Raw genomic sequence first — 18,776 nt, 5'->3', positions numbered from 1 at the left:
CCCGCCGCCCGACCAGAGTAGCCTTCTCCTACTCTGGGGCTGGTGCTAACCGGTGCTGAGAGCACCAGTCTGCTGTGCTGATGGTGCTTTACCCAAGCTAACTGGTGCTAACTTGGTTCATAAAGCAAAACTGATAGTTGTACACAGCAGGCAACAGACACAGAGGCTATTCACAGAACTTATGGGAGCAAACTGTGACTATTATGTTTTCATCCATCTTAATTTCCTCTGTCAGTCTTCCCGAAGCGAGTGACGTTGGGAGGAGCTCAACGCTGATTGGCTATCGCGGCGCGGCCGGCGGCAAAAAGTTCAATATTTTCAACTTCTGCGGCGGCCGCGCCACCCTGGTCGCACGGCGGCGCGCCGCGTGATCCGCTCGCCGCCGGCCGCCCATTCGCGCGGCAGCGCTCGAAATACATTGACTTTTTATGTAAACTCGCCGCGCGGCGATGTGCAGTGTGTTGGCACCTTAAAAACATGCATCAGGTTGAAATCTTACACTTTCTTCAGTATTCACAAGATTGAAATGTAACCTTTAAGGTGCATTTCCTGTAAAAAAAAACATAATGTAGTAGATATTAATCTATGTGAAAGTAAACATGTTTCCATTCAAAAAGAGTTCCAACCACACATGTTGTGGTTGATAACTGAGGTTAAGTAGCTGGAATGTTTCTCTACTTGTCCAAAGTCAAGGTCCTGAAGGCATCATAAAACAATGCAAGAAAAGAAATCTAAACTGCTTCCAGTTTTGGTCCAATAAGATGTGCACAGCTCCTCTCATATCAAAACGCCTCACATTCATTTGATCAAGTCCTGCAGCAGCAACTTTTGTTCTGTGTTAAATTACAAGTCTTTCATTTAAAAGGCAGGATCTAAGGCTTTTTCATTTCATTTGTAGAAGTTTCATCTTGTTTCCTAATAAAAGAAGAGAGAAAGCTTTAGCATAGGGGAACATGAGCCTTTGAAAGTGAGCATTTGACGCCAGAGCATTACCTACCCAGTCCTTTAAGAAACCTGTTGACACCGCTCTGCTCCGGCTCAGGGTATGACTCCAGATACTCAACCACTCTGACCTCAAACAGACCTGGGAACCATGAGAAATCCATACAATATGAAATATGAATGGCATTTCATATACAATTTAGGGGTGTGAACGTTTACAAAAATGTCTAAACGGTTACACAATGAATATTTTTTCCTGTTTGCGGTTCATCATCATCATCATCAACCTTTATTTAAACAGGCAAAAATTGCTAAGAAACAATGTCTTATTTAAGCAATGGCCTGGTAGGAGGTGAATGACCTCCTGGGGGGAAAGGGGAGAGGGAGAGAACAAGACAACACTGAACTATAGCCAGTAAAATCACACATAGACAACAATAACATATTCAACATAGCAACAGAAGTTAGACAAACAGCAGTAACATACAGCATAGCAATAGATAAATGTACTAGATCACGGTGAGCTTAGACTGAAGCAGCTACAGGTGTGCTTTATACATTTTGTTAGGGCCTGTTTGAAGAGTCTAACAGAGGTAAAGGATTGTAACTTTAGGGATTTTTGAAGTTGGTTCCAGCTGTCAGCGGCCGCGGTTAACCGTGACGGCCAATTTTGAGACTGATCTATTTATCTTCCGTAACATGTCTTTTTTCAAACTAGTATAAATCAAAAGGTCCGAAATTAACATTTAGGTGTTTATTTGACTAAACCTTGTCTGTTTGCGTCTGTATATTTCTCCTATACAGTCATCTTTTTTTTATTTTTTTGCATTTTTTATGCTTTTTGATAGTGTAGAGAGAGTTGAAATGGGGCAGAGAGGGGAGTGACATGCAGAGAACGACCGCGGGCTGGAATCGAACCCGGGTCCGCTGCTGGCCGAGGCCCATGGGGGGGACGACTGTATAGGGGGGCGCCCTACCAACTGAGCTAAGGGCGCCCCCCTATGCAGTCATCTTTAACGGACATTACCTCAACAGGTTATAGGTTATAACAAAAAGATTTGTTCATGTGTTAATTTTCTGATTTATGATACATTTCTTCTTAAAAACATGAAGAAAAAGCATTTTTAAGACCTGTTCATAGTATATTTTGAATTATAAAATGAAAAAAGGCTGTTTCTGTTCTGTAAAAACTTTGGACTCTAAATGTTTCCACCTGGGATTATGATGTGATTTTGGTAATCCGATCAAAGGTGGCCAGCTCTCAGTCCGTGTGTTCACACTTGTCTTTTTACATGTGACTTCTTTGTCTACTTGTGATCGGATTGGATTTACCCACTCTGTATGTAAATCAACACGTACATCATTTCCGTTTGCATTGGTGTTTTAACCGGTGGGGTGTAGGTTGGCGAGATAGGCTACTGTCTCATTTAGACAAGGAGGAGTGATGCACAACACTGCTAAGAGGGCTCTACATTGACACTCGCCAAATGCGGGTAAATATCATAGATAGTATATAAAAGTAAAAACTCTTATGCAAGTAAATTATTACGCCACTTTGGCTGGTGAAAGATGTGTGTTTGCCCGGCGGCTTTTCTAACGTCTGCTAAACTCTTGACACCACCACCAGTACACGGCTTTCTATATTGCAGTGAAGTTACTGCTTGTGCGAACAGAATATTTCCTGTGCGCCTTCACATTAAAAGCCTGTTACTAGCCAAACGCGAGTTGACTTTTATTTTTAAGCAGATAGAACAGGAAGTTGTTGCCTTGCAGCTCTCCAGTCAATAGCAGCGATTTCCGTGTTTTGAGATTTACGCAGTGAAATAAAAACAGAGGACAGAAAGCTTTTCATTTGCAATACTGGCAGATGCAACTAACGTTCGTGAGGCTTCTATAAAAGCTGCATGAACGCCAGTGATGCATTTTCAACATATTTGCGCTCAGGCAGGGAGCGGCAGTTGAGTAGGAGGTCCCTAATGTGGACAAAAGTCACATTGTGTTTCCACTACCATTTGAATGCGGACACATCGGACACAAGCGACGTAAACCACCTCTGAATGTGGTTTTTGTGATCCGATCTCAATGCGTCTTGAGAGTGTTTTCACCTGTAGTTAGAGCTGTATTCATGTGATCAGATCACAAAAACCAAATGTTAAAGACAAGTGGAAACGGGTTCTAATATGTTACAATGAAATAACTTATTTAACTCTGGTTTTATCTGACATCTAGATTTTTGGTTTTTAAAGAGGTGCTAATGTAGACACAATTAGTTAGATATTGGCAAATTTGCAAATTTAGTCAAACATTTTGAAAAAAAAAAAGGTTTTAATATCAGTATCAACTGGCAAAGTTTCATGATATATTTAAGTTAAAACGTTACCCTGCAGTGTCTCGCCTCAAGGGAACATTAAAAGGTAGAGATAATTTAGGCAAAAAGGAAATCTAAACTAAATGGTATTGAAGATTCAGGGAAGACCCAATCCAAGTATTGGCTAGAAAGAAAGTACCAGTGAATGTACATTTTTCTAAGATGTTATTTAAGTTTTACTACTTTAAGAGTGTGCAGAAATAGTTAATCTCCAAGTAGGGATGGGGCCGATATGACTACAATCTACGTATCGGATATCGGACTGACAACTCCATGAACTATGAAAGAGCGAGCGAGCCGCGCCAGCAGGCACTGACACTGGTAGGCCTTTCACACCGCCGCAAAATCGGCGCTAGTTCTGGGCTTGTTCGGAGTTAGAGCCAGTGTTTTGGTTTCACACCGCCAGAGAGCCTGCTCCGGGCCGTAAAAACCGGGGGAACTCATACCCCAGGATTGAGCAGGGTTTGATAAGAACTGCTTGCGCGAACGGTTGGGGGAGGGATTATCCTGACCAACCAGAGCAACTCAAACCTCATGCCCGCCATATTTAAAAACACCGCTACTACGAGACGTAAACATAACATAATTACCGAACGTAGCGATCAAATTGACCGGCGAGAATACGCTGTATGGGTCCTGTTTGCTTAAGAAAGCAAAGCGAGAGCCAACAAGTGTAAAAATAAGACGTATTCGCCGCTGTTGTTGTGCTTAAAGCTAGCGGTAGCTTTAGCGTTAGCCACAAGAGCAGCGGCATCGGGTGACGTACACACACGTTTACAGTGACGTCATGACGTTGCTCTCTTGCCGGCTCCATGGCTGTCTCCGGTCGATGTGAAACCAACCGGTTCATAACTGGGATAAGGCTGTAACCAGTTTTGAACTGACCCCAACACCAGCCTGGAACTGACTCTTGGTTCATTTTGGTGTGAAAGGCCTGTAAGAGGAGGGAGAGAGGACACCACTTTCCAGTTAGACACACAAATATCAACGTGTTAGCCACTGAGCTAACCAAGGCTAACCCCAGTCAAGGAAGTGGAAAGGCTTCTGCTCTGTGTTCTGGGCCCCACAAAGTAGCAGGGAGGAGCTTAGACCTGAGTCTGTGTTTACACAGGGTGTCCGCGGAAGTCTTAAAAAGTCTTAAATTCATGTATCTAAAAATAAGGCCTTAAAAAGTCTTAAATCCATTAAAAATGTGATATGGTGGTCTTAAATCCATTACTCAAAGGTCTTAAATTTGTCGGGGCAGGACTATTCAATGTTATATATATTTTTTCTTCCGCGACTTTCCGAGAAGGAGATGTAGAGAGGCTACTTTCAAACTAACTGCTCATATAAAAGTCCGACACTACGCTAGAGGCAGTACGGCCGTGTGTGGCTGTGATCCGCATATAAACGTAGCATAGAAGAAGATTGTGTGTCCCCTGCCTCCGAATTTGAAGTCGGTCGCATGAAAGCAAGAAAGGGGAGAACGACCCAGCGAAATGCATGCCCTGCTATTATAAATTCAGTGAGAGGTGGAGGGTGGACGACAAATATCATGGCTGGCTTTATTCACCCCGCGACCACACACTGCCGCTACTCCGTAGGTGTGCAACCACCCGTCCGCTGGCGATGTTGGTAGGCTACTGACCCAAACGCAAATCACACAGAAACAAACAGATTTATTGTGTTTAGTAAAACATTTTATGTATCTATATTTATTAATTAATAACTGCTCATTAGACAGTCATTCGGGTCGCGTTGTCGTGAGCTCACAGAGTGAGACGAGAGTCTCTGCTTCTCTCTCGTCTGTCGCTTTCTTTCTCTCCACTCTGCCCTCGCTCTCTGACGGCTAGTTCGGAACTATTGCCGATCGTCCCGTCAATCGCAGACAGTAGCCTACATTTCCATTACCATTCGGTACAACCCTAATACCCGCAGTTTATTAACCTGGCTGCCTGCAACAATATGAAGAAAAGAAAACATTTTGCAAATTACCGCAGGTCCCGTGGGCATCCCCCAGTTATGCAAACCTGTATACAGTATGCTATGCCTACTTTACAGTAGCCTATTTCCCGATTTTGCAAAAACATTCACCTGTGGAACCAATTTTTAAATAGTTTCTGCCAAAAGTTCTGAAAAATAAAGTTAATGGACTAAGTTTGTTGTTTATTGAATAAGTAGGCTAATTAAAATTTGAATGACATTCTTCCCCATAAATTACCAGATTTTTGTATTTCATTCCAATACTGCATGCTGCAGCTAACACATTTTCTGTATTGATTAAACTGTTCTTGTGACTCGATTAATCAGAAAATGTCAATCAATTGATACAGCTCTATAATAGGTTGAAAAGGTGGTAATGATGGGTTTTCATGTTGCCTTTACAGTGATCTTATATTTATTTGATGGTAAATGCGGGGGGACATTGTCTTCATTCAGACTGCTGAACATTTTTTATTTTCTGTAATTAGACAGCAGTTGTTAGCTAAAGTGCATTGAATATTTGATATTCAAACTTAATAAAACTCTACAGAGCATATACTGTAGTGTAGTTTGTAGATTTATGTTGCCAAGGTATTGGTGTTCATTAGAGGTCTTAAAATGTGCAGATACCCTGAGAGAGGCTACTTTCTTCCTAGCTTCTGATATAAATGAGTATCACTTTATGTTCAATAAACAGACAAAGTAAACTTGAATGAGTCTCATTGCTTGGGTTGTAATAGGCCTACAGCTGGACCCCCCAAATATCGCCTATATGTATTGTGTTTTAGGTCTTACATTTCATTCAAGGTGGTATTAAAAAGGTCTTAGAAAGTCTTAAATTTGACATGCTGAAACCTGCAGATACCCTGTTACAAACCAATACCAACAAATGTTACTAATACAGCCAGAGAGAGGAGGACTGTGCAGATAAACACACCACCACATACATATAGTGGGGCAGAAGTGATCATTGAGAGGGATTATTTTTGTGTGACTCCGCAAAATTTTTATTAAAATATAAATGATATATTTATAAAAATAAATCTATATGCATTTGTCAATTTGTGTATATGTCTTGCTCTTTAAAATTATAATTGCTGTGTTGCCTTCCTAGCAAGGATGGATTAACATGACCACGGGCCCTGGACACAAACCAGTCATGGACCCCTACCAACACACAAATACACGCACTAGCACACCGTGCAATCCACAATCACACACATTATAATGCAGTGCACAGCCTAGAGAGAGAAAGAGAGAGATAGAGCGAAATACAATTCTATAAAGTCTCTCTGGTGCTGCGCAAGAGAAAGAGACTCTTTGCGCCGGAGCCTACTAGACAGTTAGATTGGGGCAGAGACACCGACGATGCGAGCGCGCGCTAAGCGCGCGAGCAGATTTTTTTTGCCTTTGTAAGATCTCTGCGCCTGCTTTTTTGCCCACCCTTGCCCCCCTCGGAGCCTACACTCAATGTCTGAGCGAAGCAGCGCGTCACCCGGTGAAACGCTGTGTTGGTGTCGTTCACAGTGAGACAGACACACTCTGTGGTTTAAAACTAAATGATCACAGGGGATTCCTGCACGTTAACGGGTGTCGAGGGGACAGGCTCCGCGATCTGATTGCATGTCCCGAGCCTGGATACCCCAATCTCACTGCCGACTAACTGTAAAGTGAAACAACCGCCTCGCTCGTTACACTGGTACTGGTGCGTAAAGGGAACGCACAGTTGGCAAACTCTCCTCACTACAACTGCCACAGCAGAAAAGCCACTGTAGGTCGATCGCTTTGTCGATTCGTGCCTCTGACACGTTGACTAACAACATAATGAGTCGAGGCTTTGATTTCAGTGGGGATGTGGAGCTCTATGGCCATTTCCCGTGCCTTTTTTTCTCTAGACACATCGTTCTCTCTCCAAGCGCACACGCGCTTGTCTCGGCCGAATACAAGACCCCGATTATAAAACAAACCGACTTTTTACGACCCATTCCCAGGGGGGGGAAACCCCCGTCAAATTTTTTTAATAAAAAAAAAAAATCAAGGGCCCCCCTATTGGCCAGGGCCCTGGACATGTGCCCACTTTGCCCATGCGGTAATCCGTCATTGCTTCCTAGCCTTACACATAACATCACCACCAACAAAGAAATGTAGAATAATAATTATTGTCACTTAAAATAATGGATCTTTGCATCCCTCTCTCCAAGTTAGGTTTAGAACTATCAGTGCTCAAACAGAGGAGTATATGAAATCAACATCCTCACCTCTTCCTGCTCCCTTGCGCAGCTCTTTGTCCTGAATGAAGCCGGCAAACATCTGAGTGTCCATGAAGAGCTGCAAGAACTGCCTGACTCCACGGGATGGATGGGCCTTTCTGAAGCTGTCCCTCTGCAGCTCCCTGCCCCCCCTGGCCTCAGACATGTGCAGAGGGTAGTGGCCCACCAGCTCCACAAAGAAGCGCACAAAGCCCTCAGACACCAGAGAGCTCAGGTCAGCTGAATGACCTGGACCACACACGGTACAGAGGGAGAAATACAGTTTAACAACAGACTCCAGAACAGATCAATTTTACCAGTGAGATTAGATACCAGACAAAATGACAACCAACAGAATTGTGTTGAACATGTTAAAGGCTTCTGCTTTCATGGCTTAATATTGAAACAATTGTATTGAGGTGCACAAATGGATGTATTGAAAATCATTATCTAAACAACGAATAGATTTAGCAAAATGAATGAAAGAAAAGGCTGATGTGAGGCTTAACAGGATGTTATCACTATGAATATGAAGAAAAAGGAACTTCATGTGAGATACTGTTGTGCTTTTCTTATTGGGCACACATTGGCTGCGTTCTAATCTCCATACCTCCCGGCTATTTAGATGTCAGATGCAGAATGCTGAAAAAAACCCAGAAGCCCCACTACATCCGCTTGTAACCTTTAGTGTGGACATCAGCAAGCTTCTTCAAGATTCTGACCCACAAGCCACTGCACACCGGAAGTTTATAAAACAACAATGACAAAATACCACGGATATACACTGCCCGGCCAAAAAAAAAACTGCAGTGTGTTGTTATGTTAGGTTTCAGCTGGCAATTTCTTAACCCTTGTGTGGTGTTCGGGTCTGTGGGACCCATTTTAATTTTTATCAAAAGAAAAATTATACTATAAATTATAATTTCAAACTGAGATCTAACCTTTATTTATACAGGTAAATCCCATTGAGTCCGAAGACTCTTTTTCAAGGGAGACCTGTTTTCCTTTCCCACGTTACCATTCACACACACATTCATACACCGATAGCAGGCTAACTATCAACATTCACACGAGGCAAGGTGGGTGAAGTGTCTTGCCCAAAGACACAACAACTATGACACAGGTGGCAGGGCGGGGATCGAACCTCCAACCCTTTGATCATCAGCCGACCCGCTCTACCACCTGAGCCACAGTCGCCCGAGATTCATTGGCCTTGGCTCATTTACTGTGAAGAACATATATCAGAAAAAAAATTTGGTCAACACGCACTGTACACTCCCCCTACACATTTATATTAACATACAGGATGTTCGGGTCTACTGGACCCAGGGCTAATAAAAGTGGGAAAATTGTAGGTTTTGGAAGAGAGATAAGCTTTTAAAGATGATGTAGAGTTAGAGGTATCAGAATGTGAGGATCACTCACTCTCTCATGATCATTACTCATCATAAACTGCTTATTAGGGGTCGGGTCTCGGGGCCAGCAGCTCGAGCAGGGGACCCCAAACTTCTCCTTCTCAGGCCACAGTAACCAGCTCTGACTGGGGGATCCTGAGGTGTTCCCAGGTCAGGGTGGAGATATAGGGCCGGTTTCACAGACATGGATTAAGCCTAGTCCTGGACTAAATGGAATTTTGAATGGAGATTGTCCATTGAAAGTACAATTTAGTCCAGAACTAGGCTTAATCCATGTCTGTGAAACCGGCCCATAATCTCTCCACCTAGTCCTGGGTCTTCCCCGAGGCCTCCTTCCAGCTGGATGTGACGGGAACACCTCCCTAGGGAGGCGCCCTGGGGGCATCCTAACCAGATGCCCCAACCACCTCAACTGGCTCCTTTTTACACATAGGAGAAGCATCTGTACTCCAAATCTCTCTGGATGACTGAGCTTCTCTCCCTATCTCTCATGGAGACGCCAGACACCCTCCTGAGAAAACCCATTTTGGCCACTTGTACCTGCGGTCTAGTTCTTTGGGTCATGACCAAGCCTCATGACCATAGGTGAGAGTAGGAACCAAGATCGATCTGTAGATCGAGAGCTTTGCCTTCCAACTCAGCTCTCTTTATGTCACAACGTTGCGATAAATCAAGTGTAATACCGCCCCCACTGCTCTGATTCTCCGGCCAAACTCAGGCTCCATTGTCCCCTCCCTCGCAAACAAGACTCCAAGGTACTTGAACTCCTTCACTTGGGGTAAGGACTCATTCCATATCTGGAGTAGACAATCCATAGGTTTCCTACTGAGAACCTATGGAATCGCCTCAGATTTAGAGGTACTGATCCTCATGCCAACTGCTTCACACTCGGCTGTGAACCAATCCAGTGAGAGCTGAAGGTCACAGACCTATGATGTCATCAGAACCACATCATTTGCATAAAGCAGTGATGAGCTCACAGTGAGGATCACATTTCTGAAATTTCAGAGTCTGACAGTGACTTTGAAGAAGAGAATGAGATTGAGCATCAGCTAGTTCCAAAACGAAGACACAGGACCAGCCTTCAGCAGCCATCCCTAGAACCAGCCCATTAGTTTTGTAGTGTAAACTGACCTGAATGGAATTCATTTCAAATAAATCAAAATCAAAAGTTGTGACAAACCCTGCTTCATTTGTAAATTTGTTGAATTTATTCCCCTAATATCTTTTTATAATTGTTTTTCTTGTTTTATTAAATTTTATTCAAAAACAGACAAAAAACGAGTGGTACTTTAATTCATAAATGGGATCTAACAAAGGTAAAGGGCAAATATTAAACATATATGCTGTTTATATTTCTTGCAAATAGGATGAAGTAAACATCTGTTGAGTATTTTAACATAAAATGTTTAATGTTTGACCCAGGTCATGTGGGGGACCACACTCTGTTACTTATTCAAGATGCTAACATTGCTCAGGTTGATTCGTACAAATACTTGGGCGTGCATATTGACAATAACTTATCCTGGAGTGTTCATGTAAATAGTGTGTGCTCTAGGATCCAGCAGCGACTTCACTTTTTACGAAGGCTCAGGGTGTTTGGTGTCCAAAGGAAGGTGATGCTGCTTTTCTATCGTTCGGTGATCGAAAGTATAATTCGCTATGCAATCTCTGTTTGGTTTGGTAATTTAACTGTGAAGTGGAAGACTCAAATCAACAGATTGGTTCTCACAGCATTGAAAGTGATGGGAGTGAGGGAGCACCCCACTCTCCAAGCAATATTTGAGGAAACAGTACTTAGACAGGCTAGGAAAATAATTGCAGACCCCTCTCATGTCTTACATTCTGAGTACGACCTGCTACCCTCAGGCAGACGGTACAGAGTCCCAGTTAAATGCAAGAAAAGATATTTGAACAGGTATAAATTTTCATTCATTCCACTATCCGTTACTCTGTTGAACTCAGGCCGTTAGTAGAATGCCATTTGTAGATCTGTATGTATATGTATGTATGTATGTCTGTATGTATGTATGCACTTTATCATTGCACTGTCAGCACTTGTGTGCTAGGCACTGTATTTTTCTATATAGTATTCTATTTTTCTACTGTCTTGTTGTGTTATGTGTTATGCAGCAGTCTGTACGTCTAAGACAAATCTCCTTCGGGACAAAATAAAGTAATCTTGAATCTTGAATCTTGAATCTTAATTGTGTTGAATTAAAACCTCCTAAAATGCAGTGGGTCCACCAGACCCACGAACACTGGCTGTGTAACAACAATATGAACACCACACAAGGGCAACCATGTCAGAAGACGTGGTTTTGGAAAAGATGTAACTCTGTTTCAGAGGGGGGAAATGATTGGCCTGCATAAAACAAAAACAACTACTCAGGAGAAGATGAAACTACTAAAATCGTCTTAAGAACTGTCCAACGCATTATTAAAACCGGGATAAATAGTGGTGAACTGTCATCTTTGAGGAAGAAATGTGGTCAGAAAAAAATATTTAATGATCATGATGGGAGATCACTTAAAATAAATACAATTATTTGGTGGAATCAAAATGTAAAATAAAGACAGTAGAACTCCCGTCTATGTTTAATAGTGAAATTAAGGGCATTTCCACAGGCACAATGTGAAGAGAACATAAACGATATGGACTATGCAGATGTGAAGCCTTAAGAAAACCACTCATCAGTGGGGCTTATCAGTATAAAATGCTTTTATCCAAAGTGACTTACAACTTAGCACACATTCATACACCGATAGCAGCAGCAGCTACCACGCAGGGTGCAAGCTAACTATAGGGCCCTATGATTTCCACGATAACGAAAACGCGGACGGAATCACGGAATCGGGCAATAAAAACAGAATCCGCCATTATTTTGGTGAAATTCAGTTTCTAAGGCAAAGGGAAACAACACGGTTGAAATTAAAGCAGAACTAGGGAGACATTTTGGTTTGGCGACATCTAAAGATCAAAATACTGCTGTGAAAAGTAGAGCCTGGCTACAGTAACACACGGCGCCAAACCCCTTTAACAAATCTGTCTATTCAATGTTTAATTACTAATTTATCCATAAACGTAACTCTGGCATGTACATAACTTAACTTATTGTTAATAATATGGTCTGTTTATACATTCAGCATATGATTAAAGCATCTAAAGGCACGTAATCATGTTAAACGTTTACTGTTTTGAAGTTATTAATGCCACTCGCTCCCGCAGATACACAGCACAGGGAAGTCTTATATTCAGCCATTGCTAAAGGGAGTGTTGTATTATGGAACGGCCGCTGCGGTACGAAATTCCAGTCTCAACAATGTTTCTTAACACGCAATTATAACTCTAGCTTCTACAGCCCGTTGTTTTCATGTAGTGTAACTTGTGTAATGTGTTACATTATTCAGCTGTTGTCGTGATGTCGGCTAATGCTGATGCTAATGATAACTAGCTCTCCGTCGCACAATAGACTGTAGGTTGATGTTGCCCGCTGTTGGGTGAAGCGCTGTCCCACATGTAAAAGCCATGGACCTATAAAGCCTGTCCAATATTCACTCTATAGTCCAGCTTCTAGAAAAGTTTATAAGGACTTTATTATTTATGCAAAATGATTTAATGTTTTACTTGAAGGACAAAATGAATGGCTTTATTTTCTGTTATACCCAACAAATCTGTTCTTTAATTTTACAGTCATGTAGCTTAGTTGTTTTTATTTGAAGCACTAAAAACAGTGCAATGTTGTGATGTATTTTAAATGTAGTCTTATATCTGATTAAATTGTTAGAATATTATTTGTTCGCATTAATTAGACACTCGTTTTGATGATTAAATGAGTGTTTATTGTCAAAAAACGGAAGTCATGAGATTAAAACGGAAAAAACGGAATTTGTGAAAAAATTTAACGGAATTTGGAAAAAAATAAAACGGATTTCATAGGGCCCTATAACTATCAGGAGACATGTCTCTTTGCCCAGGGAAACTTGGACATGTGGCGGGGAGATGGGGGATCGAACCACCAACCCTGCAGTTGCGGGTCGACCACCCTACCCACTGAGCTCCATCCCCCCGGACCAGATTGACCCTGTTCCAGAGTGATGGGTGCATCAGGGTAAGAAGAGAGGTGGATGAAGTGATGCTCCCATCATGCCTAGTGCCTACTGTACAAGCCTGTTTGGCAGGGTTCAGCAACCTTATGTGCCATTTAAAGCTTATCAAAATGTTTTAGGGCGAATATGTGCCAACGGATGGTCCAACAAGATATTTGAGTGTGTGACTTTTTTTTTGGCCGGGCAGTGTATAAGCAAGAGGCAAGCACAATGTTATGATGAATTAAATACGAAGCAGCACGCCCCAATTGTAGCATAGCTGTTTTGATCAGCTGCAGTATGTAGAACAGTAAAAAGAGAGTGTGCTTTAGAATGCAGGGGCTGGTGTGTGTTGGACCAACCTCCACATGTGTGTGCCTCCTCCTGTCTCAGGATGTCCTCTCTCTCCTCCAGGATCTGCTGCAGTGCTGCCCCAAGTTTACTGGGCAGGATACAGTCTTCATCACCCAGCTGTCACAACACAAGGGACAGGTCAACACAGCCAACATGACACCATTCATACAAACCATCTCACCAGCTCTCCATTTACTCTAAAGGAATTAAGAGCTGTAACCTTTTGTTAAATCGTTTTTTTTTGTTTGTTGCTGTGATGCACAAAAATACATCGATTTTTACATCTGATTAAATGTCCAAAAGCTGCTAAGCTCTAAATAGGGTCTAAGTTTTTGAACAATCATTCATTTCCAATCTTCTGGACTACACAGGCATAATACAGCGTCTTGCCATACAAACTACACTGTTTATTTGAGTCATTATTCATTTTCAAACGATTATTTACATACTGAGGAAAGGAAGTTCAATGAGCGTGAGGTGAACGAGATTACGCTCACTAAAAGAACCCAGTCCAACAGAGATAAACTGAACACACAAGTTTATCATTCATTTCATTTACAAGTATTACTGTTGACTAACACACCAGCAGCTCTCAATCAGCTGCTATGTGTGTCATGACATTGTTTCATTTCTGCAGAGCTCAAGGGTGTAACATCATTTTTCTCTCCATCACGCTCAAAATATTCTGCATGCCAACATGGGACAAATGTGGGCAGAGCTGCGACCACACCTATCCTTTCTACTACACACCTGAACCACAAACGTGTCTGCACACAGATCCACTATAAGCACCTGGGGAGACAAGCAGAAGAAAGAACGACGGTTACTGACTGCAAGGTTAGCTATTTCAAAAGAAGAACTGTAAAGAGGTGAGGTGAGCCTGAGCTTTCTCCAGCATTACTCATACAGTAGTCTAGTATGTGTATATTATTGTGGAAACCTACTGGTTAAAGGTGCAGTCAGTCATTGTGATTTTGACAATGCCTGTCCAATGCCTTGTCAAAATCAGTTAATATCTTCTCACGACCTGTAAATCTTGTGTATGCTCAGAAAAAAAATACAGTGTTAATACACAGCCTAGGCTCTGTAAAAGGATATGTTGCTAGATACAGTTGGCCACTTTGTTTACATACACCTTGTTTAGATGCCAGTGTACAGAGCCTAGGCTGTGTAGTCGCACTGCATTTTTTCAGCGCACATACAGTACAGAGGTAGCGGATCGTGGGGAGATATTCACTGATAAAAAAGTGATTTTGACAACAAGAGTTCTCCAGAATCCCTGACTCCACCTTTACCTCACAATATGCAGTGGATATAAAGCCAAGAGAGTGCACTAAAAGTACAATATACACACACAGCAGTCACTAGACTTTCAAACACGTCAACAGAACAGTGAGTGACCTCCTCGATGGGCAGCTCCAGCAGCTCAGGCAGGCAGGGAGCCAGCACCCCGATGAGGAAGGGAGTGGGGGAACAGCTGATGTCCAGCATGCTAGCTGGTAGCACAGGGACAAAGGTATGCTGCCAGGTGAAGGGGTACAGCAGTGCCAGCACTGCATGGCCACACCGAGACAACACACTGCAGGGGACAGGGAGAGAGAAAAGATGAACAACAGCCTGCGTTCCAATGCCCATACTTCCCAGCTATTTAGTTTGGTAGAAAAAGATTTAGGATGTCACAATACCTGTGGTCACATGCAGCATGCTAAAAATATCCAGGTGCTCTACTACATCTGTTCATAACTTTAAGTGTGTAAATCAGCATGCTAGAATGCTAGAATCCACTGCACAGCGGAAGTTACATCCCATCGACAGAGCCTCTGAGTGAAAACAACCAGCAATGCAGCGGATATACAGTATAAGCGAGAGGTCAGTTTAAGGCACAATCTTATGATGAAATAAATAAAGTAAAAGAATGTCCCAATTGTAGCATACTGCATGCATACTACGTACGTTTGATGATCAGCTGTAGTATGTAGATTAGTTGAAAAAAAATCTAATTGGAACGCGGGAACCAAAAGACTTCTCACACACATTATATGACACACAACAATCATAGCTCCATGATTATAATACTTTTCCAGCACATTTGCAGATTGAACTGTACAAGCTCTCAGCAAACATTACTTGTCTTGTGAAGCATGCTTATCCTGTTGGTGCAGTATGTACTATTCTGCTGACACTACTCCACCCTTTACGCTCCGTTGCTGTGAAACACCTCTCCCACTTCCTTTTGGTTGGTCACTTTCTGGAGATACATTTCTCTCATCTTTGGGAAACATTCTGCCAAGTTCAGCACTTTTAACCAAGCACACTCATCACCAAGCCTCTCCCCAGTCTCACATCATTATGCTCAAGTAAGTTTCACACTGCTCTTAGTTTTAGACTCATCAGCGAAAAAGCTAACTTTGATAAAGCTTACTTTTAATAACTTTATACCAATTCATTCTCTAAATTTACTCTCCAAATCCCTGCACAACTAATATCCAATCAACAGCTTTTGGCCTTTCTAATAACTGCTTCGTATCACAGAAATAGCCTTACCATTCTGCTGACCCCAACGCAACCTTTTAATGATCAATCTTAGCACTGGTTCATAAGTGCAGATGGTAATATTCCACTTCATCACCATCAAACCACTGTATCCATCTAGAACCTTGACAGCTCATGGTTTCAGAATCCAATGGCCCTTTCCACAACATGGTACCCACTATACTCTACTATTGGTTTCCTTGTGTTATGAGCTTGGGCTGGGTCAGGGCATATCCCAAAGGGACACCGTAAGGGATATCCAACAGTACAAATAAACACTGTCAAAGCACAGCATTGAGGCCAAGGTACACACCCACAAATAACAGCAGCCTTGGGCCTGTGTGATGTAATCAAGCATGGACTGCAGCTGGCACACATATGTGTGAATCACTACAGTAAGTGTCTCAGCAGTGTTCTGTGCTAGCAGTACCTGAGTTTGTCAGCAATGAAGATGACCCTCCTCTCCAGCAGGATGGAGGCAAAGACCTGCAGCAGTCTGCCCACACTGAGACACTGCAGCAGACTCTCAAAGTCCACATGCTCCAGCCTGGAGTCCACCGGCCGACACAGAGTCAGGACCTGGCACAGAGGAAACACAGTGTTAACACTTGGACTTTCTTTACACTAGTTGTTGACTGTTGGGTTAAAGGTGGAGTCAGCGATTATGGAGAACGCTTGTTGTCAAAATAGCTTTTTATCAAAATCAGTGAATATCTCCTAATGATCCACTACCTGTCTGTATTGTGGGTGCGCTGAAATAAAATCCAGTGTTAATGCACAGCCTAGGCTCTGTGAATGGCCCTTTAGTTTTCATAACAGTTTACAGAGCCAAGGCTGTATGTTAACACCCCCCCAAAAAAATTGAGCGCACACACAGATGTACATAGGTAGCAGATCATGAAGTGGATATTCACTGTTTTTGACAAAAAGTGATTTTGACAACAAGCATTCTCCAGAATCGCTGACTCCACCTTCATTGCCCGAAACCTGTGTGTCAAGCAAAACCAGACACTAATGTTAATGTTGCTCAAGGCAATGGACTGTTTGGAGATGGACAGTAGTGGAAACATGAGTTGGCATGCTAAGAGCTACCAAACCGATGAAAGTAGTGATTTAACTAAATTTCCTCAGATTTTTATGGTCATTTTTGACTCTGTGGAGGGTAATGACTTGATTAATTGTTGTTGACAGTTGTTAAATATAGCTGTCCTAACATGAACAGGTTAAGGCTGAAAACAGCCCGTATGCTAACACAGATAGCCTCCTATTTGGAGTCATCCCCGCTCTGCAGAGATGAGTGCTAAGCAGGAACTAAACTACCAATGATCATTTCCTCTTGGTTCCAGGCCTACCTCATTGCCTGATCCAGGCAGGAAGCTCTTGATGGTGACGGTGCGTCCAGGGGCTGGGAACGGAGCCTCCATCACACTGCGCATGAAAGGGTAAACCAGCGCTGGAGAAATCTCTCTGCGCCTCTCCACCTCCTCCAAGATCTAACAGACAGATGACAAAGACAGACAGAGACAGACAGATGACAAAGACAGACAGAGACAGACAGATGACAAAGACAGACAGAGACCGACAGACAGACAGATGACAAAGACAGACAGAGACAGACAGATGACAGAGACAGACAGATGACAAAGACAGACAGACAGACAGATGACAGAGAAAGACAGACAGATGACAAAGACAGACAGACAGAGACAGACAGACAGACAGATGACAAAAGACAGACAGAGACAGACAAAACAGGTGACTTGTTAAATTTGTGTCCTCAGGGAACAGCTGTTAATTAAACCTCCAACAATAGAGCAGAGGCAAGATTCAGATCTGCACCTAAATGTAGTGTCCCTTCCAGCCACAGTCACACACTGACTGTTTGCTTCCTAAACCAACTGGGAAAGGTATGGGACACAACTACATGTTTAGTATATGATTTATTTTGTTTTTTTCCTTTTTCATTACATTATATTCTTCACAGCTCATGACCTTAATACCATGGTATGGTGCACAAACAAACAATAATAACAAAACAAAATAAAAACATGGCGTATGGCAAAATACAACTCATAGGATTTTAACAATAGGAGAATATTTTTCAAGAAGGCACCTAGTATATCAATAACCTTTGACCTAAAAAGCAAAACTAATTGAAACATAGATGGGCAGTTTGTCGCTAACACTTTACAATAAGGGTACATTAGTTAAAGGTGAAGTAAGCGATTTATTTATGTTAATATAAGTGTTAAATCGCTTTTTATTCATACAGTGATCACTTACAGTATATAGTGTGCGCGTTTCATAAAGCCGATCTCTCAGTCACCCGCGCTGCATGTGATCGGCAAATAAACTTTTCGGGGATCCCGAAACTGATATCCAATCAGAAGAGAGAACGCTACAAACCTGCACCCGTCTCACTGCCGGTGCACGCGCAGAGCGACAGATCGGTGAATATTTATGCGCCTACAATGGCAGAGCAGGTAAAAATCCTTCCCAATGTCTGTTTTGATGGTTTTTATCATGTTTTATCACACTTACTTATCTGAGGGTGTATTCACACAGTGAAAGTCCGCTAGTTCACTTGCTTTGGTCCAGACCAAATAGAGTTTAGATTTTTTTTTTTTGTGTGGTCCACTTTCATATTGCCCCTTTTGCAAGTGAACCAGCATTACGAAGCAAAACCACACGTGATCTGAGGTCATTCATTCATTGGACAGACATTCTGGGGTGGAGAGAAGCAGGAAGAACGAAGTAAAAACTGCGAAATATATCATTGATATAATATGGGGTTAAAAATAATAAAAAGGCCTACATCTAGCCTATAAATAAAGAAGAAAAAAATCAAATTATTGTTGTTTC

The 18,776-nt window shown here is 42.3% G+C and overlaps 1 protein-coding gene across 6 annotated transcripts in view; it reads right to left on the bottom strand.

Moving 5' to 3' along the window:
• Positions 1-312: 312 nt before the first annotated feature.
• The window catches only part of dennd2c (DENN/MADD domain containing 2C), a 70,402-nt gene continuing 51,938 nt past the window's right edge, over positions 313-18,776 (bottom strand). For 3 of the 6 annotated variants that reach the window (XM_080031306.1, XM_080031308.1, XM_080031307.1), the window contains exons 12-19: positions 17,267-17,407; positions 16,345-16,493; positions 14,739-14,961; positions 14,133-14,174; positions 13,391-13,499; positions 7,534-7,773; positions 998-1,084; positions 313-915 (exon numbers count right to left, since the gene is read on the bottom strand). In XM_080031306.1, the coding sequence (XP_079887432.1) occupies positions 884-915; positions 998-1,084; positions 7,534-7,773; positions 13,391-13,499; positions 14,133-14,174; positions 14,739-14,961; positions 16,345-16,493; positions 17,267-17,407 (1,023 nt within the window). In that variant the 3' untranslated portion in view covers positions 313-883. Of the gene's footprint in view, positions 916-997; positions 1,085-7,533; positions 7,774-13,390; positions 13,500-14,132; positions 14,175-14,736; positions 14,962-16,344; positions 16,494-17,266; positions 17,408-18,776 lie in introns of those variants that run through there. The other 3 variants (XM_080031309.1, XM_080031310.1, XM_080031311.1) reach the window with 2 other exon arrangements.

The sequence above is a fragment of the Ammodytes marinus genome, assembly GCF_949987685.1.
Source record: "Ammodytes marinus genome assembly, chromosome: 7".
Classification (NCBI taxonomy): domain Eukaryota; kingdom Metazoa; phylum Chordata; class Actinopteri; order Uranoscopiformes; family Ammodytidae; genus Ammodytes; species Ammodytes marinus.
The sequence above is the reverse complement of the archived record's forward strand: the minus strand, read 5'-3'. Positions and strand labels throughout refer to the sequence as shown.